Below are 27,448 nucleotides of genomic sequence, written 5' to 3'. Positions count from 1 at the left end.
AATAAAACACATGTGTTCATGTTTATGTGTTTACTCCTCATTGGATTGGTATGTACAGTGGCCACATACTGTAACTGGAAACATACTGTCAAGGAAATATGCACTCGAATCAAAGTAATCACACGATATGTCACCATGAATATCAATATACATACACATTTACAAAAGCCGGCCTTTTCAAAAGAGCTGCAGACGGTGTAGAAAACAGGCGGAGATAGAGGATCACGCTGCAATCCAGGACTTCACTCTGCAAAGGTATGTGTGTACACAGTTGCTGGAGGTATTTGGTTCGTCTCTTAGTCCCCGGACCAGAACCCGTCATAGCTGGCCTCTAAGTAGAGGGGACCATGTCCTTTACAATGGGTTCTCTGTTTAAGTAGGTGGCCCAGTAAACCAGGTTGAAGGTGCTAAAGAGAACCGGAAACAAAACCCTCGACATCCTGTCAATTTTGCTGACGCTGTTGAACGACTTCTTGCAGTCGGCGACTTTGCCGTCTGCTCTGGGCTTGTTGGGATCAAAAGCCCCGCCTTTGGCGATGGTTGGTAGCGTGCCGGAGTCCTTGTTGATGTTTGGCGCGTAGTTGGCCACCGCTACAGCGTAGGCGTTGTTCTTCTTGGCGACAGACGCCCGCTCTTTTTTCTGTTGAAACACCGCGAGGATTAGATGCAGAAAGCTTCAAAAGACAGAGGCGACCCTGAAGCTCGTCGCCATCTACACACATGTGAATGAAGGAGCGAGGTGACAATGGATCGGCACGTGGGGACAAAGATGTCAACAGTTTGACAAGGACGCACTCTAACTCTCACAGTGTTTGTGTTGTTTGGCCTCCGGAGAGTGTTTGAAACTTGACTGATGCTCACACAGCAGGAGGAAGTCACACTGGATGTAGAGCGCTTCACAAGACCCCCAACTGCTTTGTTTAGGTTGAATAAAACAATTCTCGACCACAGTGTGTTTCCAACATGTCAAAAAAGTTGTAGCAAAATAACATTGTGGCAATACATGTACAGTATTGCAACTTGAACTTGAGCACTGGATGATCATTTTGCTTTTATCCAAGCCCCTTTTTTTGTCTCTTTATTATTAAATCCGTTATTTATCTATTTGTGGTGATATTTACTCGATAAATAAATGTTTAGAGCTTTTTTTTATTTCTATTTGGTTGCTGCATTTTGCATAATGTCTTTCCTGTCTACATTTATTCATACAATCTCATCGCCTCTGTATTCTTCAGTGATATCTTTTGTCATTTACATCCACCGCTCAGCTAACGAGCTCTCACGAATAGTCGGAGCACTCTGGCTCCCCTGGTGGCCGACTGAAGTCACACTGGATGTCGCGGCTTCCCTTCCGCCTCCAACAAATGTTTTCAAAGCACCAATCGGCCCTCTGCACGTGTTTCACTCCTCCTTACCTTTTCAGTCACGATGCTCTTTCCGTCCCAGGCCCAGCCGCGCTTCGTGAAGTAGTTGACGGTGGCGAACTCGATGAGGGCGGAGAAGACGAAGGCGTAGCAGACGGCGATGAACCAGTCCATGGCGGTGGCGTAGGCGACCTTGGGGAGGGAGTTCCTCGCGCTTATACTCAGCGTCGTCATGGTGAGCACGGTGGTGACGCCTGCACGTGCACGAAAAGAAAATCACATTTCTTTGGATAATCCTTTCTTGTGACGTTGGAAGTGTTCTATATAACACACACACATATATATATACATATATATATATATATATACATACATATGTATGTATATATATATATATATATATATATATGTATATATATATATATATATATATATATATATATATGTATATATATATATATATATATATATATATACATACATATGTATGTATATATATATATATATATGTATATATATATATATATATATATATATATATATATATATATATATACATATATATATATATATATATATATATATATATATATATATATATATATATATATATATATATACATATATATATATATATACATACATATGTATGTATATATATATATATATATATATATATGTATATATATATATATATATATATATGTACGAGACACTGTAAGTACTGTTTTGCCCTTTTCAGAATAAGAGTCGTTACTGTCCTTTGTGTCCTTTACAGTATGAGGTCTGCCTACTCTGCCCTGAAAACTACTGACCTTCAGTGATGCTTTAACTGCTCAGCAGGTTTGCTATCTTTGGCCGGTGGACACACTTCATTCTTGACTTTTGGAGCTGGTTGTGTATCTCGGAGCTAACCAGTCTTAGGTCACTGTTATTAGTTCCGCTTGGCTTACAGACTAGTCCAACAGTAGCCTCTAAGAATTGTCTCCTCTCTCTCCTCTTTATCCTGTTTTCTCCCGCTCCCACCGTCTTCAGTCGCAGGCTGCATTCAGTGGCCTCGTGCTGACAAACGTGATGTTGACATAACTAGAGAGTGTGTGTGTGAGATCCTTAATTACATTAAATACCAGCTTGCTTCGCATGTTTGCTGTCCGTTTGCTACGTATCTCTGTATGGGAGACGGTCAGCGGTCGCTGACAAAGACACTTACCGAACACGGTCCTCGCCGGCACGGATTCTCTGTTCAACCAGAAAGACACTTGGGAGAGAATGACCGTCATGATGCACGGGAGGTACGTCTGGATGATAAAGTAGCCAATCTTCCTCTTCAGGTGGAAATGAGCTGTCATCACCGTGTATTCACCTGTGGGGACAAGAAGCAGGGCCCCTTTAATGCACCGCCAGCTTCTCTCACGACCACTTCTATGTGATATTTGAGCACATTTAATTACTTCATGATATTAATGAATGCACTCATCTATGCAGCAATCTCTGCTCAGTTTATGTCAGATGACTTCAATGAATTTGTGCATGTTGCAATTGACACCTGTGTATGAAGGCCACAGATTATATTGCAGCTGCATTACAAGATAGAGAAGAAATTATTTTTGTTCAAACTTTTAGATGAACTCTGGTTTGCAATATAACACCTAGGGCAATTTCAAAACGTGTTACTGCAAATCTGCTTTTGTTTTTTGGAAAGGGATTATTATAATCACAATAGAAGTACTCCGAAATATATTTTGTATGGCAGTTGCCATTTTGGTAAAGCCAAAGCAAAGTATTACAGCCCGTGCAGCTGCTAACTATACGACTACATTACAAAGAATGTGGCACCGACAACACCACTAGAAAAAAATCCGACACATCCACACATATGAACTGCTCCACTGCATCACAAATGATATTTTATCACAAGAAGAGTAAAAATCCAGATTCCGTCAAATGAAAGGCAAAGTTCTTGCCATTAAAGAAAACGCTACTCTTCAAACACAAACACGGCAAAATGCTCGAATACTGACATTTTGTTCAGAATGGATTTTCTGTTTACCAACGTTAACATGATTCCGATTATTTAAAAGTGATCAATCACAATCAATAAATAAGCAAGTACAATGAGGCCCAGACTACAGGTGGGCTGGTAGAAACTGGTAGTGACTACTTCGTACCTGTGTCAGTGAAGTGCACCCCTACGCCTGCCTTTGTGCTTCAGACTGACATCACATGTTCATGTGACGCTTGCAGAGAATGCTGCTTTAAGATGCCAATGCAGACGTAGACGTGTATTAGACGGCCTTACTGCAGCTGTTAACACTTCATATCAAACAATCCACCCGTCCATAGAGAAGCAGGCAGTGATTTCCTCGCCGCCGAGCAAAGCCGAATAGCTGACAGGGCCGCGAAACAGTGCCAGTGCTGCAGGAGCAGGCGGGCCTTCCGAACGGAAGATATCTCAAAGAGAGGCCGAGATTAGACATGAGGAGAGAAAGATGTGATCTCCATGGCAACGGAACAGAGAAGCATAGCAGCTCATTTGCTGCGACTCTGAAATCAAGGCTGCCACTTGGCAAGAGGAAAGTCCTTTTCAGCAGTGGGGAGGGAAGGGGGGGGGTCAATTCCAAGGACTAATCCCGAAAGATTCCTTCTTTTTATTCCGTGGCTCTGTAGTTGTATCGCCTGCGTTTTGCAGCAGTTATGTGAGGACTAATTATCTCTCTCTCTCTTTCACCACACACACACACATGCACACTCACTCCACCAAGGTACTGGGATTTAGTGGAATGCACTCTCGGTGCCCCGTGGGGCTCTATATCTTCTCTGATTGAATTTGCATGCCAGCGCCGGTGCCCGTGTTTTGGATGAGAGGAGGAGGAGGAAGAGGAGGAGGTAGAGGAGGAGGAGGAAGCTCAAGAATGGAACGAGGCTGACTTCTCTCCAGAGGAGCCCGTGATCGCGTCACCGAGAGGGAAGACTATTATAAGATTATGACATGATGATGATTATCCCCACAGATCAATGGCTCCCGCTGACGCTGGGGGAAGACCTCGCTTCACTCAGGACACGCCGGGGCAGCGTCGACTGTCCCGACAGAGGACACTGACTCTCACACAGGAGACGACAGGCTCTGGAGAGCTTGTCGAGATGAATCACTAAGAGATACCTGTTGATGTTTAAAAGGGCCTTTGAAATAACTACAACACCAAGTGACCTAAAGGGAAGGCTTTACTTATAGTACAGGCCTTTTAGGAGGCCTAGCTTAAAGGGACACACCAGCGATTTAGTATCGTAGTACAGTTGGGGACTTACGAGGTACGGATTCGTCAGAGGCTGAGATAGCTTTTAATCCTTAGTATGGTTCCAGGTAAAGTTGGTTTTCCCATCATGCAACTCAATCGCGTCTTCAAAGAAAAGGTGGAATACCTCTTTTAGAGACCAGTAGTTAAAGCTGCATTGATGATGTTTTTGCCCCTCAAATGGCAAAATCATGAAAAGAAGTAGACAAACCATATACAGAAGAGACCTTCTAAAGTGGTTATGGCAACACATCCGTCAGACACAAAGCAACATTTTCTTCCCCTGGACAGTTTGGCTGCAACGTAATCATTTACAGGCATTTTGGCACCACGAGTGACCCTTTACATATTACAGTCCTGAGTCAATGTTAATATCAACATTCTGATGAATGCAGGCTGAGTGTCAGGGTACAAGTGGTATCACAAGTCAGGATGGGACTTTCTGGGCCGGGGAAGCTCATTACAGCAGGTATCTCTGCACCACAGCACGCACCTCTTCACATTCTGTTGATCATCTTTTTTTAAACTAAAATTCAGGCCAGATCTTACACATTGCCCCGTTAATATCAAAGCTGCTGGAATTTCATGCATTATATATTATAAATATCACATTATATCGAGTACAATGTTACCAGCAACAGCAAACAACACATGCAAGCGTCATGGAAACTGGAACAGCGAGTGCTTTTTAGAGTAGCGAGTTCGACACGGCGACGTGTGCGGCACATAAACGTATGGCTGAGTGGTGGGACTTTTGCAAAAGTGCGTTGGTATTTTCGGGGGGCTTTATGCAAGATGTCCGTCCCCTGCAAAGCCCGAGAGCACATTCGTTGGGGCCAAATGACCTAGTTTGCAAGTACGCTACACCAAACACTGACACACTAGTGATGAATAATGAATTTAAAGGCAGCCAATCAGATAATGTGGAGTGACTAGTTAAACAGGAGGAAGAGTCACTGGCAGGCATTCTGCCTTCTACCGAAAGGCAGCGTACACCGCTTAGCCTAGATAGGAGCATTTAGAGCATGGAAGGATACTCTTACTCAATGAAAGTGAAGCAGGGATTCCCCTGATCGTGGAACGCAGTCACTGGGGAAATGCTCTATACTGGAGATTGAAACCTATAGGGAGTAGTGGCGGAGCAGATGGCACGGGGAAAAGGTCTGTGTTTTTCTGGGGTGGAAGCATTTTCTGCACGCGAAGGTAAAATATGGTAAACGTCTTTAGTTGCTCGATAATCAGGATAAGGATCCTGTTGATGCTACGTTGATTTCACACGCCTCGATTGTGCGATCAAAGACAGCAGGTCTAGATTTGACACCTTCTCTATGCTTTCACCAACCCTGAAGTACCTCCTGCAGCAACTTCAGCGTCGATCAAAGTTCCAAGAATGACAACTGAAGCTCCTCCCTTGACTTTGCAGCTAAAGTCGGGAGGCAATAAGGCCGAGGTCAGCATCCTCCACCTGCAACAAACTTCTCAAACTCTTTCCAGATGGTCAAATGTAGCTGTCTTTACGTTCTCCCTCATGATACTCATTGTTCGCATTTCCACCACAGAACGGACTCCCTCCAATACCTGTGGTTTTGCGTGTCGTAGCCCATTTACTGCACATGATACATTCATTTAGGTTTATGCAAGCTGAGAAAACTGTCTGTATTCAAAGATACATTTCACAAAGTGACAGTTGAAAGATGGTTTGCGGTGATCTTAGGCAAAGTAGACTAAAATATGCAACATATGGTCTCTGGGTAATTATAGCATGCCTACACGTTTCTCACCATTATTATTAAACTGCTATCACCGTCCTGCAAGAACTGTATCTCAGAAGCTTCTTTCATCATGTTTTTCTTATCCGTAGTATTACTAAAATTAGATCTGCGCTGTTGCTCAGTGACAGACAACTGTACTTGCTTTCAGGTCTTCTCATAACCTTCACCCACCCATCAACACCATCTTATTACGCAAATTAAATGGTGGCATTGTTCCAATGTGTAAAATGCAGCAGCAGGGAATATTACCACTAATGTTAGTATATGTCGGGTATCCTTGGCCTGGCTGGTGGCTACCAATCGGTTTCAGAAATAATTTTTTATTAAATCATTAGATTGAACTGGTTTTGAGACTGAGCGAGGTCTTTCTCCTTGCTACCATCCCCAGTAGAGGACACCTTGGACCCCTCAGATGTATCCTTTCACTTCTGAAGCCCCTGTATTCTCATGCTTTTGTCTAAAACTTCTGTAAAGGGCGATTTAAGTTCTTGCTGCATCCACCATTGCATTCTATGCACTACATACTTAACATGTGAACTATTGTTCAACATACTTTTAAGTGGACTGTACTTGTACAGTGCTTTTCTAGTCTTCCGACCACTCAAAGCACTTTAACGCTACATGTCGTCATTCACCCATTCATGACAGGCGCCGACACATCGTCATGGTCTAGCGGAGCCGGGGTTCAAACCCCCGGGCCTCTGACTGAAGGACGACCCCGCTCTACCACTGAGCCACACAGTCGCCACTTATGTGGATAAACAGCAGCATGTGTCTGTTCTGACCAACTGAACCGTAATTACCACGTCACTTCCTGAGTGACTCATTGCCGGTTGGAGATGCATTACCATGGCAACCCGTGCCAACCTCCTGTGACCAAATTATAAATTTGTGAGAGTCGTACATTTTGAACGACAACTAAAAAAAAAGGAAATTGCGCTGAGCAAAGTGGATCTTTTACTTAAATTTACATTGAAGTATTATTGACGTTACAGTCCACCATTGTCTGTGTTCAGCATTGTCATTACTACCGCAATGCATTGTGGGATATTAATACCAGCGTAGTGTCCAGTGCATACACGCATACTTTAAAATGCCACTGGAAATAGCATGCAATTTGCGTACTATTGGTTTGATACATACAAAAATAATCTCACATATTTCAGCATGCTACATAGCGCGTTAGTTTGGAACTTCGGATGCAACCTATGATTCGTTTCTGCTCATGCTACCATGGCAACATGCATGGTGATAAATGGCGTGTCTGTTGTATTTGGCTCATCCGTCAGGTGTATCCCGAGGTCTCACACTCACGTTATTATCCGCAGTGATGACATAACGTCCCCTTTGACCTCAGAGTCACACAGCAGATGAACTGCCTCTAACGGGACATAGCCGGGCGTCGTCCTCCGCCGTGTCAACTGACAGTTAACCAACCACAACCGCAGCGAAGGCATCTCCCCGCACTGATCTGGCGGCCTATTTAAAGAGCCTCGCATTCACTCTGTGTGCTGACGTGTGCTGCTGCTGCTCCGCACCACGCAGCCTCCACCTGCTTTGGGTCTGCTCTGTTTGTGTGCACCCTGGAGGGCGTTTATTTCCAAGCTAATAACCATCGGGGGATTATTTGCAATGGTCCCTGCGTGTTATTTATCACTGTACATATTCTGCCACCATGCCTTGCCACAGCAGGGAGCTTTACTGAGAGGAGAGCCATGTTGCAGAGTCAATCTGTATTTTCCGATTCTATTTGCTATGTGACACGATAGTTAACGGCAGAATTGAGCTTCAAACATGAGAAATGAGCTCTACAAGGTGGACAAGTTTAAGTAACACATATCCTGGGTCCTTATTCTCCCTTATTCACCCTGTGAATGCATGTGTTCATTACAAACTGTTATTTCCTGCTTACATCATCTGTGATTTGCTTCGTGCCATCATATAGTCTCCATTCACTGGGGGTCAGATGCCTTGTCACTCTCAGCACGTAAAGGAAAACAGCTGCCAACTTTGTCTTCACAGACTCACGTCCAGACTCAATGTGCATTTATTTATCACAACTTATATCCAGTTTGGTGTCCCTCCCCTCTTCACACACACACGCACACACACACACACGCACACACACACACACACACACACACACACGCACACACACATAGGGTGTTTCTCAAAGTCAAGGAACGATCCTTCAAATGAATTTCAAGAATGCTACCTCATCGAATATGCGCACCATGCGTTTCCTGTTCCCTGATTTGGGAAAGGGAAATATGCGAGTAAACTTTCAGTTGTTTCACCTCAGCAGCAATCTGTTTTCTGAACATATTAGAGGCGAGAAATTGCCGATCTTGCTGCTGAATCTTCACTGGTATTCGATCTACGAGGCCGTATTTAAAAGTTTGTTGCATCTGCCGTCGTTCAGCTACAGACTAGTTCAGCGAGCTGTTAATAGCACTGAGGCCGGCAGCGACGGAGAGAGACAGCGGGTTACAGCCAGCCTACTTTCACATCTAACTCTGTGAATTTGACCAAAGTTGGTAAGTGTTGGAATTGGAAATACTTTTGTTCGAGGAGAGCATGACGTCCGTTTCTTTTCACATCTAACGTGGTGAATGAAGGGTTTACTTTGACCGAACCAGAGTTACTGATTGTTAAATGGGGGTTGATTTGAGGAGAGAATATTCACTGTATGTTTTAATTGTTTGTAAATCATAATAATTGTTCAAATCGTTTTGAATAGGTCTACATGTTTCCAATCTGCGTAAATTGTTTTGAAGAATGCAAAATCATTCTTCCTAAAAATGTTCAATGTTCTGAATTATTCCAAATCAAATTCAAGAAATGAATGAATAAAAACAACATCCATTTCCTACCGCATACCGGCACACTCAGACTGTTCCAATGTGTGCTCTTGGAATGCTAGAGAGGACTCTTCATAGCCTCTGTAGGACACGAGTTGGAAGGACCCATCCTACCCATAGACGCCAGTAGGCACACTCAAGATCTGGCCCTGTTTCATGGCTTTGGTGTTGGTGTGTTTGCATGAAATGTTGGTTTCTATTTTTAGCCCTAATTCTCTCTTTCTTCTAACACAATAGCCTATTATTCTATGTAATTGTGTTTGTTGTTTTCTGTATTCACTTTGTGAACAATATGCTCGTTGAAAGTGTTTTGTATTAATATCTGACTCTGTGCAGACTTCAAGACACGAGCAGTGGATTTGGCTACTGCACAACGTCTTAGAATGAGTGTAACAAGGAGACTTGACCGCTTCGCTCAGGCCTTCCCTTTAGTAACTAAAGGGAAGGCCTGGCAGGCATTCTGCCCTCTATAGAGGCAGCATACAGCACTTAACCTAGATATGGTTCACAAACCTGCACATAACCTTCAGAAATTTATTTTTTTTAAAGCACGAGGTTACTGCGGTAAGTAGTCAAATGAAGCTAGTTAGCCGTGCATGCTAACGTTTGCGGCTCACGTTTAAGCGGTGGAAACGAACAGTTCATTCCATTTGTATTTTTTTAAATAAAGAAGAAGACGCCTCGCTGCAAACTCTTTAAATGCCGTGTTTCTCTTTCATGCTGCTTTCACAGGGACACACAGGCAGACGGTAAACGGACAACGCCTGAATGCCACGGGAAAAACACGCAAATAGTCAAGACGGAATGTCAGGACAGGCATGACCATACGTTACTATAGTGATGGAATACAAACATGTTAAAAACATGTATTCTAGTAATGCATGGAGCTATAAAATGCAGCTTATTATTCTATTGCAAACTTAAAGAACTTTCTCCTTGTGTGAGTGAGATACATAACATCCGGTTGTAAATTCCGTCACGGTGGACGGTATTTTCTGTCAGCCTCACCTAATTTCTTTTAATTTTTACGTCCTGCTCTCCCCCACTACAATGATATCTGGTGTACCGTCCCCCGTCTGATTCCATGTGAATGCAGCATTACTAGTTCACCCCCTGCACACCGCTACGACGTGTGCACCATGTTTGGGAAAGGGCTTCGGCGAATAGTCAATTATTTCTTTTTTCAAAACCTTTTGGCTCTACAAGCTTTGTATCCCGTCATTGTTCCTCAAGTCCATGTTTTACACCTCTAGACTTAACCAGAGTTAATTATCCCGTCCACTAATGAGCTTGTCACTGATGGATTCCCTCGCTAACGTCTCCTGCTGGTCCGTTGGAGTGCAAAGCCACGTTTTCAATGCACACCGAAAATCCATGTTCTGGGCCCAGAACATAGATTTTCTTTGTCATTTCACGCATCGCTGCACTTTTGTGAGACATTCCTGTGTCTTTGGACACAAACGTAAGACACTTAAATCACTGAAGAACACAGCAGCAGCTCTTCTTTTCTCCTGGAGCTCCTCTGTTAGAGACTGACAGCGACAACAGACAGATGCGCTCCCTCATGTCTAATTCTGCATCAACATCTGTCATCTATTCCGGTTTTTTATTATTCATTCAAAATCCATCCAAAGAAAGTGCACTGCTTTGGAATGTCTGCTCATGTTCGTCCTCCAAAGAGGGGGGGGGGTGGGGGTTATAAAGTGGAAAGGCTTGTCGCAGCAGCAGCTCACCTGTCGTGCTGCCTTTGTTTTGGGTCTCCAGGCCATGCCAAATGCAGATTCACAAAATATGGAACAAAGTAGGGAATTCCAGATGCATGACTGCCAAATCCCTGTTTTGTCGAATCTCCGTCATGCAGAGGAAGCCCGAACAAATGTTTCTCAAGCCTAATAAAGTGAGTAACAAAACAAACGTAACCCAGCGTTTCCCAGCCAGCCACGGTCCGCCTCCTGCAACATGTAGGAGGTGGACGAGTTCAACATCTACCCAAACAAGCGCAACATCCTCACACTTTGATTTTCCCACTCAAACTGTTTGGGACTGAGATATTTAAGATGTTTGTGTTTGTGACGAGACACAATGAAGCAGGTTGACGCTGTAGGTGCCATCACAGTATTCAGGTTAGTGATTGCATAGGTGTTGTGCTAAAGGGCGTACTATAGAAAGCTGTTAAATATCCACATTTTGCTGCTGTCAACTATTTAGCAAACTATTTCAGTGGAGTGGCTTCGTCCTTTCTTAAGTATTTGAAAATACCAAATCCAGTGTCTTTGCTATTTCTGAGACCTTTTCTAATTTGGAGGAACATTTACTGCAGAGGACGGAGGTCAGTGGGAGGTGGAGGAGGGATGAGGTGGATTTGACGTTCTAGACGTTCACTAACTGGACCTCCACATCAGCTTACCTGTGCTCGATTTGATAGTCTCTTGTCCGACCGTTTGTCCGAGCAGGTCGTACTGGTTCAAGCGGGAGCTTTCTCCTACCACCACCACAGAGTCAGAGGCATTTAGAGTCCAAGCATAAGTCACTTCTGAGATTGTGTACGCATCTAAAAAAAAGAAAAAAAGAAGAGGATAAACCCATAGGGGATAAATCTGGGGCAGCCGCGGCTATTGATGATTTTTCAAGAAATTACTTCAGTGACCCAAATGAAAAGCCCCGACTACATTGTGTTTGAAGCTGGGTTTCTAGAAGAAGAAAAGAGAAGAATGCTGTGGAGAGAAAAAAATCTCTCATTGGCTGACGATGGAATTCATAAAACGCCAACAAGCAATTGATGCACAGTGACATTTGCCCTTTTCAGTCACAGCATACAATGAATAGGACATTTCAAAGCTCGTCTGCTAGTTTATGAATGTCTGATGAGACAGAAAAAAACCCACTTTTTTTTTTAATATTCTGCCAATCATGTCATGCTACAGATTGCTGTATTGTTGCAATGAATGAGCTTCATGTGAAATACTATAAGCCACCACATGAATGGATTGACAGTAGATTGAATTAATGTGAGAAGTCAAGGCATTTCAGACATGACCCACCATGTACTTCATGGGGCTCTGATACTTGTTTTTAAATCAAATTTTAAAAGCATGAAGCAAACATTCTTCATCCAAATGTAAAGAAGCCATAGCAATAAAATAGTGATTACAACCGATTACAATTCACAAAATAAAATATTGGGATGAGTTTAGAGTCCGTTTCCCCATATTTCCCAGTGACAGTTCCAATCAGTTCTTTATCCGTCAGTTATTCGATATACATCTTTTTAATTGCTGCATGTTTATTTAAAATTTGTAGAGCTCCTGGCAGAAAAGTCAGCCATGCACTCCAGCGGTTTAGTTCTTAGACTCTTGCCAAAGAACTTGTGAGGAGAAGTGAAAAATAAAGAAATAAAGAAAATAGCATTTTACTTAAAGTTCCCTCGGGCGCTATATCGTCATCAGAGTTACTCACAGCTGCCAAATTTGAGTGGACAGGAATGAAAGTCCATGGGGAAATCCTCCAGATGCATTGGGCACTCTGCATGCACAGTTAACCTGCATCCAATTCACAGACAATTAAGGAGACTTTGCAAATGCATGAAAAGTAAACAGCACAGATTAGGCACAGTCTCAAAAGATAAAAGAAGAAGAAAGAAAAATAAAAGCCTCACAAGCCTCATGCACTATTCAAGACGCTTCCCATCTGCGATGCCTTGAAACAAAAATAATTCATCTTAACTGTACTCAGCAGTGCTGCAGAGACCAGCAGAAATCAAAAGAGGAATGTGTGTCCAGGTGAGGTTGTAGGTTAGCTCTTTGATAAGAAACTGTGCTGCAATACATTATTCAAGCGCCGTGAAAATAACTTCCAATGGCTTATCATTCAAATAGATTCTCTTGAAAGGCACAGAGGTTAACCAAAAGATGAGAGAAGTTCCATAAAATAGGATGCATAAAGAATTTATTTGAACATTGACTGTGTAGCGCTTGTGGGCGTACTTTTATGTGTAAGCTTTAGCATTCAAGGTGTCTCCTCCAAGTTAGAGAGAGTAAGCTACCAATTTCATGTCTGTACACTGAATATGATGCTACAGCAAGCAGCCTGTTAGCTTAGCTTAGCACAAACATAGGGGGTAAACAGCTAGACCGGCTCTGTCCACACCATAGGTCACAAACCTAGCCTACCAGCACCTCTAAAGCTCCATTATTAACACGTTGTATCTTCTGTGTTTAATCTGCACAAATCCCAAAGTGTGAAACTGCCATGTTGTGTTTTTACGGGGGGTTAAGTGCTAGACTTTTAAGTTAATGGGCTTCATATTAGCTCCATATTAGCTCCATATTAGCTCCATATTTAGCATACAGACATGAGGTTGGTGTCAGTCTTCTCATTTAACTCTCTGCAAGAAAGCGAATGGGCGTATTACCTACAATGTCGCACTATTTCTTTTAAATCCATCTCAGCGAGTTAAACACAAAGCCAACTTTGTGACTCTCTCTTGAGACACGCTCCATGGACTTGAATTACCTCATGGTGTACAGCAGAGTCCCATCATCTTTGATCCTCAGCAGCTTATTAGGCATGGTCATGTTATGAGCCACGGACTTCTTCCCATTGTGGAAGAAGGTGTCCGGAGTCCAGATTTTACTGGCCATCAGGTTGTTGAGGGGCAGAGTATTCATTGGTCCGTGAAATTTCAACCTCTCATCCTTCCAGCTTTGCCGGAAGAAAACATCTATGGTGTACTCCTATGGGCAGAGAGGGGACACATGAATAAATAATCAAACTGTATTATCACTTTATTTTTATGCTTCAGCTCTCCACTATATGAACATGAGTCCTGTTTCCGCTGTAAAAAAAGAAAAGCTAAATAAAACACAGGGCACTTTCCGCTGCCCTGTTTCATCGGAGCCTACAAGCAGCAGCGCTTCACGACTGACTTCACCTGCCACTTTAAAACCTGTGCACTGGAAGGCTCTCTCTATTTGTCAAAGCTCCATCCAGGTGAGTTCCGGACTCCCCGTGTTCCTCTCAGCTCTCTGAGCCGCTGTTTTCCTAAGCTGGCTCCGAGGGCCAAGACCTCCCCTTGACCTACAATCCCTCTGTTGTCAAAAGAAGCCACGCAAAAAGAAACGGTTTAGGGCAGAATGCGCTGCACTGGGAAATGTGCGTGAGAGCGAGTGCGCGTGTGCCGGTGTGATTCACGCGCGTGAGAGGGAGATAAACTCCTCCAGAGTGTTTTTCTTGTCACAGTTGAAAGGCCTCTGACATTTAGATTGTGGGACACTGAAACTGTCCACTGAAACCAAAACTAAAGCCTTTCTTTTAGGGCGTGCAGCAGTTCATTACAGTGAAGGTTTATCACAATGTGGGTCTATTTTTTTGTATTTTTAATATAAGGGGTAATAACATTTTACCCATTAAGGTACTTGAGATGTGGGAACACGGCAACATTGCTTAAAAAAACTGATCAAGAGCGGAAATATGAGCAGTCAGGTGATCAGACAAGTGTAAACAAGCCAACTGAAGCACTAATAATATAAAACATTTAATTTGAAGTGGAAAATGAATGCATCTAAAATGTCACAAATAATCCCTCAATGCACAAGTATACTGTGTGGTACAGTTGGTCACAGTTTAGTTTGGCTAACTGTTGCCTGTGTTTCCCCTTCCAGACAATTTTTGGCAACATTCTGTGATATTTTATATTTTTTCTGATCGTCAACAAACCAAAACCAACAATGAACGTATCTCATGTATTGTCTGCGTGGCTAAAGCATGTTGTTGCTTATAATTCTGAGCGGCAGACCCAAAAACCCATTCACTAGCCACACCACTGCATTTCTTCATTATGGTCAACATTGGCACTGTTGTATATTTTGAGTCAATCCCACGTTCAACGCTGTGCTGCCATTAATACTCACTGGTCAAATGTGTATTAATCTGTGAATGAAAATAGTCCCCCAACAAATGCACCTCCTGTTGCTAAAAACTACAGTGCTCAGCTGTTTTTAGGAAATGACTGAGCTTTTTCATACATTTTTTTAATCAAACTATATATCTGGGACCTGTCTATGAAGATTTATTTCCTCCATAGTACCATGTGGGCTCAGGGCTGAGTGCAGGGACGTCGCAAAGTATTGAGAGACACATAAAACATCTCCAGACATACTGTTTCCTGTAAAACCTGTCCGATCGCCTCCCTGCTTGGGATTCCTGCTCCGTTAAAGTTCTAAATAAAATGGAATTATCATTAAGACGTGCCATTACTGCACAGACCACAGCGAGTATGTTCTTCTGTATCAAACTGCAGCCAAAGACGATCAAGCTTTGTTTGCCTCTAACTGTAAACTGTAAACCTTTGACCTCTTTGTTTGGCTGTTGGCTCGTTCGAAGCTCAATACGGGACTTTTTCTTCTTTTTCTTCTTCTACTTTCATTTCCCTGCTTCGGCTGTCAGTAGACCGCCTATAAATCATGTGAATCTTATCAAGCAGGACCACCTCAGCAATCAGCTGAATTGCACTACAGCTTCGCAATAACTCAATCAGGTCAGAGGAGAACAGGAGTCAGGCCCTGCCAGGATGCAATAAATCTTTTTGTTACAATGTTGATTTTATTTAGGAATGAATAATATGATACTTTTTCAAACCTGAATATACATTAAGATGATGGAAATGGATTTTTCTTTTTAATTCAGATATATCAGTAGCCTACTTCTTGGGTTAAAAGCTTTACTGGCTGTAGCAACATTACTGAGTGATGACCTGCGTCCATTTGTTTGTTTGCAAGATTAAGATTTTAAGATTTAAAAAGAGACATCAGGAATGATTTGGCTCAAATTCAGAGGAGCCCTGAGATAAAAAAAAATGTAGTCGATCAGATGTGGGTGGTGATCTGGATCCGGGATTTACTCTGTGAGATCATTTTTATGGTTTAATAATTCATGAAATTGTGTCCGAGACCTGTTCCGCATGAGTGCTGTTTTATGTTGAACTGAGTGCCTTCTAGTTTACATATCTGTCAGAGGCCACAGCATTGAACTCCAGCATCATAACGGCTAAATCAATGGATCAATCACTTGGAAAATGGGTCTTCAACAACAGAATGATATGATGTGAGGGTGGGCGCAGGTTCCAGAATGATAAACAGGAAAGCCCACGATAAACAAAGGAGTGACTTGAATAACAAGAGGACTTTCAATAATTTATAGGATGAAAATTGTCAGATGAATAGACATCGTGCCGTAGTGTGGACAACTCGTCCCACTTCAGTATTGCGGTGTGTGTGTGTGTGTGTGTGTGTGTGTGTGTGTGTGTGTGTGTGTGTGTGTGGAGAGAGAGAAGCAGATGATGCAAATATAAAAGGAGGGAAAGCCGTAATGGTACTAAAAATAATGCATAAGAGGCATCTTTTCTTCTTTAAAGTACGAACAGGGAGTACAAGGTCGTCCTCTGGAGTGGTGTTGTTCTTGTGCTGTGTTTGTTTCTTTCAGCAGCAAAGATGTGGGTGAATAATTCAACATGATAAATAGATGTCCAATATCTGCTCTCACCATGTCTGTGTCTGAAACTGGTCCAAAGCTGGTGACGTAGATGTCTGTCGTCACCTCGGTTATCCTGTCTGGATAATAGACAACAACGAGAGACATCAACACACCAAAAGGGTAAAAACAACGTTAGAATACTGCAAAAAAAAAGAGTTAAAAGGCATTCAAGTGGAGAATATGAGATTTATTTTAACATAGTTTCTACAAAATGTCTTTTTCTGACCTGTCACATATTTTTAGTACAGGCGAGGAAATCTGAATCTGAATCTCAGAGTTAATTGTTTTAATCTCGAAGATTTTCACAACATCAATCCAAAACTTCTATGGTCTACCTAATGTTCTGCAACTGCCATTTAATGTTCTGTAATGTGAAGTTTCATCTTCAGTGGCGGAGTCCGCCATTCACAACCACTACCTACCAACGCACTTCACTGTCCTACAACCTGATGAGAGATTTATGAAGTTACTGTTCTGGCTTTTATTGTGAAGACGTCACAGGAAAGGCATTTGTGTTTGCATGGTGTAAAACGGAAAACATTGACTTTATTCTGTATCAAGACAGCAGAACTTTGTTTGGCTGCACTGCGAACAGGAACGGCATTGAGTCCTCTGTTGCATTTCTGACAAAGTAGCTGCTCAATAAGTGTTTGCAGAGGAATCTCTTCGGATTTTCCCAGAAATATCGTGACAAATATTGCGGACAGAGATTGTTCCAAAACAGGAGTGAATCTGGGGTTAGCTTTGACCCGCTGGTGAGCACCTCTAGTGTCGGTGAGCCGGGAGAGGGGCCCCAACTTTCAATGTCCTTTACAAACCACAACCGACAAACACGACTCATTGTGCCTTCAAATAGCAAACAGAAAGGAAAGTCAACAGAATTCATGAATGTAAGTAAATCCATCATCTTCTGAACATGCGGCAACAGTTCAGTCATCAAAGATGTCGTTTTTGTCTTCGAGTTGCACACCGCCTAACGACCCATGAGGAATGATAAATCTGCTGTTGATAAATCACTGATGTTCTTTTCTTCCGTTGTCATTTGTTTGCCTGTCAGACGAGTGATGTACAGCCTCGGTTCACCTATGTGTGACCTGTGCGAGTCAACTCAATGGCAGCTCAGTAAGATCAGATTTAGTGAGCCACAGCGACATGTAGGCCTGAGCTATGATTGTGAGCGTGTATAGAACATGGCCTAAATGTTCACGCTGACGTGTCAGACAGGAAGAGCAAAGCTCTCGTCTGCTTCTTTTTCGAGGGATAATGTGCTACGTGCAGCAGCGCTGCCGCATCGGGTCCATTCGTTGTCTCTACACTCTGTCTCTTCAATCATTACCGAAGCTCCATCTCTCACGCTCGGTCAATTCAAAAAGCTTTCACCTTTTACTCTACACTCTGTACTACACCGCAAGCAGCGTCTCACATTCAATCTAAAGGGATCATTACTCCTCGGCAAAGTGCTCGCGTGAGTGGAGAGGCGAGCCGCCATTCAAGCCCAACAGGACATATTATGAAAATGCTTTCTTATTTGTAAGGTAATGTAAATCAAATGGAAGTGGCAGGTTGCCGGGGAGTAGGTGCAATCCATTTAGCGGGACATACGGCGGGGGTGCATTTTTGTATGTAAACCGGGCCTTTGAATGTGCATCAGGCTGATTTAAAATGATTCGGTTTTTACTATGGCTCACAGAGGCTTCCATTCGTTGGATTTATTTCAAGAGAAATGCTCTTTTTGGAGCCACACCAAAAACGCCATCTCTGTAAAACCCATGATTGTAAAAATATACAATGTGGTGTGTTTTATCATCGGGGTGTACTGTACCTTAGTACAGTGAGTGCTCAGTGGCTGTGTCTGAATGTGTTCACTGTTATGGTCCTTTATATCGTGTGTTGGCCGTTTTCTTGTGTGTCTTGAATATTGGACGGACATTATCCCACAGTGCAACGTAACAAGTCGCTTTACGGTCACTATCCAAGAGACTGCAACCATGTAGTGTGAAAACAGAAGAAAGAAAAGTACATTTAGACCACAACCAGTCCATATGAGATATAAAGATAAGAGAGCCATTTGACACACTATTTAGAATATATTAGCAGTATAGTGAGGAGTGACAGGGACAGCCAATAGTGCCATAATCATGATCAGTCATTGTTTTTTGAAACATCCCTCTCGATCTCTGAAACATCATTTATTTTACATGAAAACATTTTTTGCTTCACTGAATTCAGACAAGTGCATAGGAGCAAAATACTTAACAACAAAATAATTATATGTTAGCATTCAATAGGAGTCTAGTTATCAAGGTTTTTGACTAAATAATATTTGTTTTGTCTTGGCTGAGTCTGAAACCACAAGAATAAACAGAGGTCTGCAGAGAACCATAATCCACCACCACATGACAGCTCCAGTCCATTTGCATTGCATGAGTGAGCAAATTCCCAAGCAAAACGAACCATATTTGTACAAATGCTGCATCCTCACAGTAGCAAACCTATAAAAGCACAGCCCTCGGGGAACATCTCTGTTTACTGTTTAAAAACATCCAGAGTGCATTTAATGCCGGAGGACGTCAGGGTGCTTATCTACAGGAACAAGGACAATACCTAAAGTTCATCTATTCAGCAGCAACAGTCACAAACATATTCTGAATCATATCGTACAGACCTGCTGAACCAGGTTTTATTGGTCTGTGTTAGGGTCACAGTGCGTCCCGGCCGGGCAACTATCCAAACGCCAACTTAACCCTTGACAGTGTGGACAGAGATAAAGCGCTTCAGCAAAAACCCAATATTGTACCGCGGGATGGGTATCAGTCGAGTCCAGGTTACATGTCTTTACCACCTGATCTCTTGTGCTGTAGGTGAAGTGCTGCGCTTGGTGTTTCTGTGTAGCGTTGCTAGCCTTTAGCGCTGATGAGCAGATTTTGAGGTTCTACTAGTTGCATGGGCAGCAATAGTCCCCTTGACACCAAGATTATAGATGAAAGAATCAACCAATCCAACCCAAGGGCATCACAATATCACTCACAGTGCAAACAACATAATTGTTCCACAAAACCCAACCAAACAACGCAAGTTAGCACAAACTCAGAAAACCAGAGCACCACAGTGAATATTAGAGATACGTAACAATTATGTCAAACTTTAAACAATAGGCGCGAAGCGACATTAGCGTTGATTTGGACTTGTGTTTCTGGCAGTCTGACAAACGGTGGGTCAATATTCCCTGTCCTTTCAGCTCTTTGCAGTACAAAAGGGTTGACGAGAGCTGTGAGACTGAGGCAAAAATGCAAAGCTTCAGGCTGTCAAATCAAAACAATGACCTGAAAGATGCTAAAATGCCGCCGTGGAACTGCAGAGATGCGTGATAATTATCTATGGGCTGGTCAAGCGACACCTTTCAAGTGACACATAGATATACATGGTCACATTTGACCCAATGTTTTGTGTAAAAATATTGATTCGTGCAGCTTTAAATGTTCCTTTTTAGGATTGAATTCAACAGTTAAACAAATGACCAAGATAGTCTGGGAGGCTTTATATGAAAGACATGTGACAAACGTACTTACGCTTCAGAGTTTGAATTTTCCTCTTAACTTTCTATTTGTCACCTCCCGTAACCAACAACAATGTTTCTTATTTTGTGTGCTCGCGACAAATCGACAGCGTCAGTTGGATTTTGGAATAAAGCTCTTGCTTTAAAGCTGAGACATAATGTATAGCTCTGAGCAGGAAGGCATAGTTAGATGACAATTTTTTTCGGGGGGGGGGGGTGGAAAAACTAATTGGTAGCAGAAGTGTGAATATGAACAGAAGTGAGCTGCCTCGCAGTCACACTAATGATGATGTGGGAGCAACTGTGCTCTCTGCATTCACTCTCTGCAGCCGCGCTTGATTTCACTGAAAGTGACGGAAACCAATTGCTGCATTTTAAAAGAGCTCGGTATTACCTCAACACCTGAAACAGATGACAAGTATGACAAATAAATGCTGGATTAAAGCAGTTAGGGCCAACATTTTGTCCACAGTAGTTACATTATAGGCTCTATATTGGGGGGATCACAGGTTTTGTTTCTGGAGGCACTCGACCGGGTTAGCCTGGCTGTGGTAATATTGTATTTTCTAGAGAAACGTGCAGCCTAAACCCACACAGAAATTCACTCATTGTGGAAACGATTACAGTTGTTTGTTTGTTTTTTTCTCTCTCTCCGCTGAAACCTGACACGTGGGTTCATCTTGAAAACCTCTGCCCTAGATTCATCTTCTCCATCTTCATCACTTGATTATCAGGAGGATCTGTGAAACGTTTCAACTCACATCTCCTGCTCGCTGCAATAAGACACGGCAGAGCGCTCGCTGGGATAGGTTTAAATGTTGCACGTCTGCGACAGAACATCGAACACTGACTCCACCTTTTGTGAACGATCGAATGCAATCTGTGGTAACAGCCCTGCAACGCATTTCATCTGGCCTGGAACTGTGTCTGAGAGGCGGAAGAGCTATTTGTAGGGTGCAGTTTGTGTTTTTGTTTTATTGAGGATTCATTGCATGACATTACACAGGTGTTCCTGTTATTCTGTCCAGAGACGTGGGACAAGAGAGGCACTAAGTGAAATGACTATGGGGCAAAATACATTTTGTATTACGCTCTGTATGTATGAAGGCAATGTGTAGTGATGCTGTAAATAAATGATTGAATCTTTGAAGATTCATACAGAGAGACATACAGTGTCTATCTATATATATACATATACATATATACATATACAGTATATATATATAAATATACATATATATATATATATGTATATTAGCTACGTGGATTTTATTTTTTGAGTGGTACACTACGTGAACCATGAGAACTGACTATGTGTCCCAGAATACATGTATGTCTGCGTGAACACACTCATGCAGCTGTGATGAGTGTGTTATAAGCTCCGGCTCCGCGAGGCGTTAACATGTTGTTTTTTCTTCCCACAGACGAGACATAAAGATCGAATGTGTCTACAATGTGTAAAACTCCATCGGATGTCACTTTCCTGTTCTCGGACGGAATTCTGCTCCTCGATGTAGCACCCGGGTACATTAATGGGTTACAGTGTGCTACTACATTTTGAGTGTTAGGAGGTTTGCTCCCGCTGGGGCCAAAGCTGGTAAACCTGGATGTAATGGTGGTACTGAAAGACACTTGGTAGGAAATCATTTCATTTAATGTTTTATATATATGTTATATTTCAGATCCTCCCCTAAGTCTGCCTTTAACACGACCACTCCCCCAGAGCTGTCTGTTGGAGGAGAATGATGAGTTCATGTTGTGTAAATCAATACAGTTTTATTGATTCAATCGCATAAATCTACTACAATTATTATGAAAAGGGCCAGGGCCAAATTAAAAATGGCAAGAAACATACTTTTTAGGAAAGTATTAAGTATATATTTTGGTGTAATAACCCTATTTGATGAAAAATTCCTTGAAATGTGATCATTAAAGGTCTTAAAGTAAGATAGTGAGCTACAGTGTTGTCACAGGCCAAACATGTCATCTTCTCCTCCACAGTGAATAAGCTAGCAGCACCATAACTGTTGGTCCAGCTGTACAGGCTGAGCGCTTCCAAGCCAAAGGAGGTCTGCTCCCCATATGGCAGCTCCTGGACTGGGCTGATGGCCGCAGGAATTTGAATTTCAAATGGCACCAAATCCTGAGGGAGGAGTTCAGCTTTGTGGTGACGGGGCCAAGCTGGAAATGAGATGCCAAACATGGAGGATGATGGGAGAGGTGAGGATGGAGAGGCCCACCGAGAGAGGACATGATTCTTATCAGCACCACAAAAGGCACCATCTTCTGCAGAGAGTGAAGAGTCCCGAAAGCCTGTCATGTTTCTGCAGCTTGAAATGTATCAAACCTCACAGAAGCTCAGGGAAATCATTATTGTATACACACCACATGGTTCTATTTTTCATTTGACATATACCAACCAGCAGGTCATCAGTACTACAAATCTGATGTTAAATCAAGTGTTCTCACTCCACATGAGCAACCAACCATTTAAAAAAAAAGGCACACGTGCTGTTTCATGATAAATGAGAGCGCAAAAGTTTGATAGCATCATGTAAAAAGTACAGATATTAAATTATAAAGTCCATACATCCATGGATATATGGATATATATATCCATCCATATATATATATATATATATATATATATATATATATATATTGAATATAACCTTTATGAACACATACAAAGCTGCTATACAATTTAGAGTGTAGCAGATTTCCATTAAACTAACACTAACCATTGTGTAAATAATGACAGTCTCAGGCTTTTAGGCCGTACACTTGAAAGTGCAAACATCTCCGGAACTAAATCCAAATCTTACAATTTCTGGGTCTGATCATATCTGGTCATAACCAAATCGTCTTGCTACATTTTACTCAAACTGCTCTTTTAATATATAATATATAATCCAAGCAGGAATGTATCGATGGATGTAAGAAAGATCCACATGGTCCAAAGTTCCAACGTTTTCACTTTGACATCAATTCAACCATGTCCCTTCAGCCAAACCAGCATCACAACCATGCAGCTCAACTGACACTGCACCCACACTTTATTGCCTCCGATTTCTAAAAGCTTCAGCGGGTATTTTACGGAAGGATTCCGGCGAGAATGCAGCCCTCTGCGGGGTTAAATGCGGCCAGTTTGGCTGCTGTTACTTTCCAGGAAGTGGATTGAGTGTTATATAACCTGAATGTGTTGTGCACTGAGTGTGTTTGTCAGTTTACTCTTGAGGGGATTGTTGCCAAAGGTCATCAGTACTACAAATCTGATGTTAAATGAAGTGTTCTCACTCCACATGAGCAATCACGCATTTAAAAACAAAGTGCTGTTCCATGCTAAATGGGAGCGCAAAAGTTAGATAGCATCATGTAAAAAGTACAGATATGAAATAATAAAGTTCTGTACGTCAATAAGATCATTTCCTTACCACCAAGACCTGGCCGTAGACGGTTGTCATATCCATCCAGCAGGCTGTCCAGGATACGTGTGAACAGGGTGATGTTGGTGTTAAAGGCATCAGATGTGGTATCGGCATTCACTGACCTGGTCGACGGACACACAATAACAACATGACCACCAAAGGGACACTTAAACAGCAATTAGTTTGATTACATTTTAAATGTGTTTAGACTCATAACTGTGTTTCCCAGAGGCCTGATGTATTGGGAAAAGGGGGTCGTCATTATCTGGCAGAGACTTCATACATGCCCACACAGACACACACACACACACACACACACACACACTCACACACACACACACACACACACACAGTGTTCCTCATCCACATGGATGACCCAGTACAAGGCAGAACGTTTGTGAGCCATCTCATCTTGGAGCCAAAACACAACTGAATATGCAAATGTAATCAGAGCTAGAGATCCATGGTAAATAAATTCAGATCAGATCCTACATTAAAGCTTGACGTATTCACCACTGTTGAACGCTCTGGTGTAAAAGCCACAGGTTATAGGCATATTCTACTTTAAGCAGGGAATGTCCATACAATATTGATCATTTTACACATCTGGGTATTTTCTGTTTGGACCACATTTCTCTAATTGCCATCAGAGAAAGTGTTGGATTAATGTAGCCTACTATACCCTTCTTATATACAGCCTTTGGTTATAACCTAATAGGAGAGGAATATTTAATTTATTTTCTTCGAGTACAGTATGTTCTCATAGCGACATCTTTGCCACTGTGTAAATTACACCCATATCAGCAGAGCCAGCTGTTTTTTTTGCAGCTCTGTTAGCATCAAACCTGCATTAGCATGTGTGAGCAAAAGCTAATTTAAACATTCACATGTATCCCTAACATCAGCGTTAACATTAGCATTCTAACGTTAGCTGGCTAACTCGCTAGTTAACGCGCTAGTTAACGAGCTAACGAGCTAGTTAACTAGCTAACTAGCTAGTTAACGCGCTAGTTAACTAGCCTTCAAGGCTCACTTGGAAATTAGCCAGCTCGCCTTAATTTAGCTAGTGTGAGCTAAAAAAACGAAATAAAAGCAGGTTGCATTGCTATACGTTAACATTTTGTACAAGACATTTTTCTAACTATATCATCTCATACATATACGATAATACGATACTTATATGCATGGTGAGAATTAATTATGCCGTTTTCATGTCATGTTGTAAAGACCTCCAGCCTCCTGGCTGGTTGTGAAGTTTTAATAACCCAGTGGCAAAATGGCTGCAAGGTGAGCCACCTTGTGGGCCGTAACACTGTCGTTATTACTTGTGTTATTTACAGCTGCGCTTTCACGACTGTGGCGTAAGGCCTCTGCAGCCAAGCACTTGCCGATGGACACGGTTTTAGAACAAGAGGGACATTGTACCACAGCTTTATGGATTCAGTGGGCCTTTTTTTTGTCTTTTTCTTTTTTTTTAATTGCCTCTTGTGCCTCTGACATCAGCTGTTTCTTTCTTTTCTCAACTGTCATCTAGTGTGAGCTCTCAAGTGACCTAAACTGTCACTCCCAATTGTCTCTCAAAAGACACCTTTACACCTCGTGTGATAATGTGAGATGTCCTCTGATGAAACAGTGGGGCTATCAAAAATGATGGGGGCAAAGCAGGTTTGACACTTTATTTTTAGATGTATCAATTTAAAGTAATTAGGCCTCATAGATACATATTTGTCAATATAATGTATTGATAGATGCATTGTCCTTGAAACACAGATCAATCTTCAAGGTTCATATATCGGCTGTAGCTATTATCCTTAATTAGAATAGGCTGTTAAAAACCCGAATTACAGATAATGAAACTCAAGCTGGTCTATGGAATGTGTAATACCTAATAACCGTAAGGCCTATTATAAATTGTACTACACCTGCAATAGGGGAGATAATTGCCCTGGGGGTTATTTGTATGCTCACTCTGAGGACAGGATAACTGCCTCTCCTCCTGCGCATTGACTGTCCGCTGATAATGAGTCCGGTGTGATTTAAAAAAAGAAAAGAAAACCTTGATAAATGGATACCTCCAGTCTCCTCCAGAAACGCAGCGAGTGGTCCTCGAGGCGTCTCCCGTTCAAAAAGACTCACCTGGTTTTCCAGAGAGCTGTGAGCGCCAGCAGGCAGACGAGAAGTGGAGGAGCGCTCTCTCTGCTCCACATGGCTGCTCCGACACCGACACGCAGCAGGACAGCCGCTGTAATGAATGGAGGCTCCGTTTAGACCGCCAGCGGGATTCATATGTCAGCCATACAGTCATTGCATCCATCACTTGTTTCTGGGGATTCCCTTCAACACGCGAGCAAAAATAAATAAATAGACGGAGAAGCAGCAGCAGAGGCAGCAACTGGCAGCAATTAGTATTCACGTCCCACGCCTGCACTCACTGAACGTTACTGTTACCAAAGATACTGGATCAAGTCGGTACACCGATTTGAAGCCGCGTGTCACCGATTTTAGACGATACAACAACAAAAAAGAAATACAAAAAAATGCAGAAAATAACCAACAATAGAAATGTGCGATCAAGATCCGTTCCCACGCTTTCCCGCATGATAAATAATCGTTTTTCCTTTATGTCTGAGGGGGGACTTTTATTTTAAAAAAAGAATAATAAAACAGACTCACCTCAAGTGCAGAAAGTAGCTGCTGCAGCCGGATTCGTCGAAGATGCAAGAAAGTTGAAGCGAAATCACCGCTCTCTGCTGTTTTGATGAGACTGAATGAGTGCAAGTGTGTCATGAGAACAAAGCTGCGAGCACTGATCCATCACAGTCCCGGCCAGCAGCAGGAATGCAGCCGAAACGCACTGGCTTTCATAGTGTCAAAAAAAAATGAACCAATAAAAATGTATATGATGTTAATGAGATGGACTGAAATGAAATAAAAGCTTCTTTTTTTGAATCAATAAAAGAAAAAAAGCAGCAGTTGTGGGGAGCTGATCCTGGCGTCAAATTGCCCTGTTCAGCATTCCCCCTCAGCTGGTGAAAAGCTCGATGTGATTCGTGATAAGCAAGAAGCACATCTCAGTCTCCCTCATCTCCACACACACACACACACACACACACACACACACACACACACCTACACACACACACACACACACACACACACACACACACACACACACACACACACACACACTACAAAGGCTGAGGAGGAGGAACACTGGGTCCTAGAGACAGCCCTTTACACTGAGCCGCCTTCCTTCCTTCCTTCCTTCCTTCCTTTCCTCTCCTTGGTGTGTGAATGTGTAAATGAATGTTGTGTCCACTCGCAGTCATACACACAGGGCCATATCGATTATGCTAACAGTCCGACTCCGGAGGGAAAAGGCTCGTTTGGAAATGGAGTCTCCATGGGTTCGACCATTTTGGGTGAGACAGGTGTGCTGCGACAGGGACACCCACAGGTATTTTAAGGGGCTGCTGCGTGAATGAGTAAATTCTTTGATTTTTTAAAGTTGAATGAAATGTAATATCTACGTTAGTGCAAGTTCACACAACGCCAAAGTCCAAAGTAAACTGGGTTCATTTTAAAAAGCACCTTTTTTGCATTCATGACATCTGTTAGCATTAAGTGTTTAGCCCCCTGCAAAA

At 42.4% G+C, this 27,448-nt stretch overlaps 1 protein-coding gene across 1 annotated transcript; it reads right to left on the bottom strand.

Moving 5' to 3' along the window:
* Positions 1-331: 331 nt before the first annotated feature.
* Positions 332-26,564, bottom strand: gabra2b (gamma-aminobutyric acid type A receptor subunit alpha2b; the record flags this gene model as incomplete). The annotated part of the gene is made up of 10 exons (XM_079268928.1): positions 26,478-26,564; positions 25,941-26,046; positions 23,811-23,926; positions 16,830-16,897; positions 13,803-14,023; positions 12,747-12,829; positions 11,698-11,841; positions 2,575-2,727; positions 1,416-1,618; positions 332-640 (listed from the first exon to the last, which is right to left on the bottom strand). Exons 2-10 carry the CDS (start codon positions 26,009-26,011, stop codon positions 332-334), a joined length of 1,368 nt encoding a protein of 455 aa, XP_079125054.1. The 5' UTR covers positions 26,012-26,046; positions 26,478-26,564.
* Between the last annotated feature and the right edge of the window lie 884 nt (positions 26,565-27,448).

The sequence above is a fragment of the Melanostigma gelatinosum genome (genome assembly GCF_949748355.1).
Source record: "Melanostigma gelatinosum genome assembly, chromosome: 5".
NCBI lineage: Eukaryota > Metazoa > Chordata > Actinopteri > Perciformes > Zoarcidae > Melanostigma > Melanostigma gelatinosum.
Note: the sequence above shows the minus strand (reverse complement) of the source record. Positions and strands in the feature narration are given on the sequence as shown.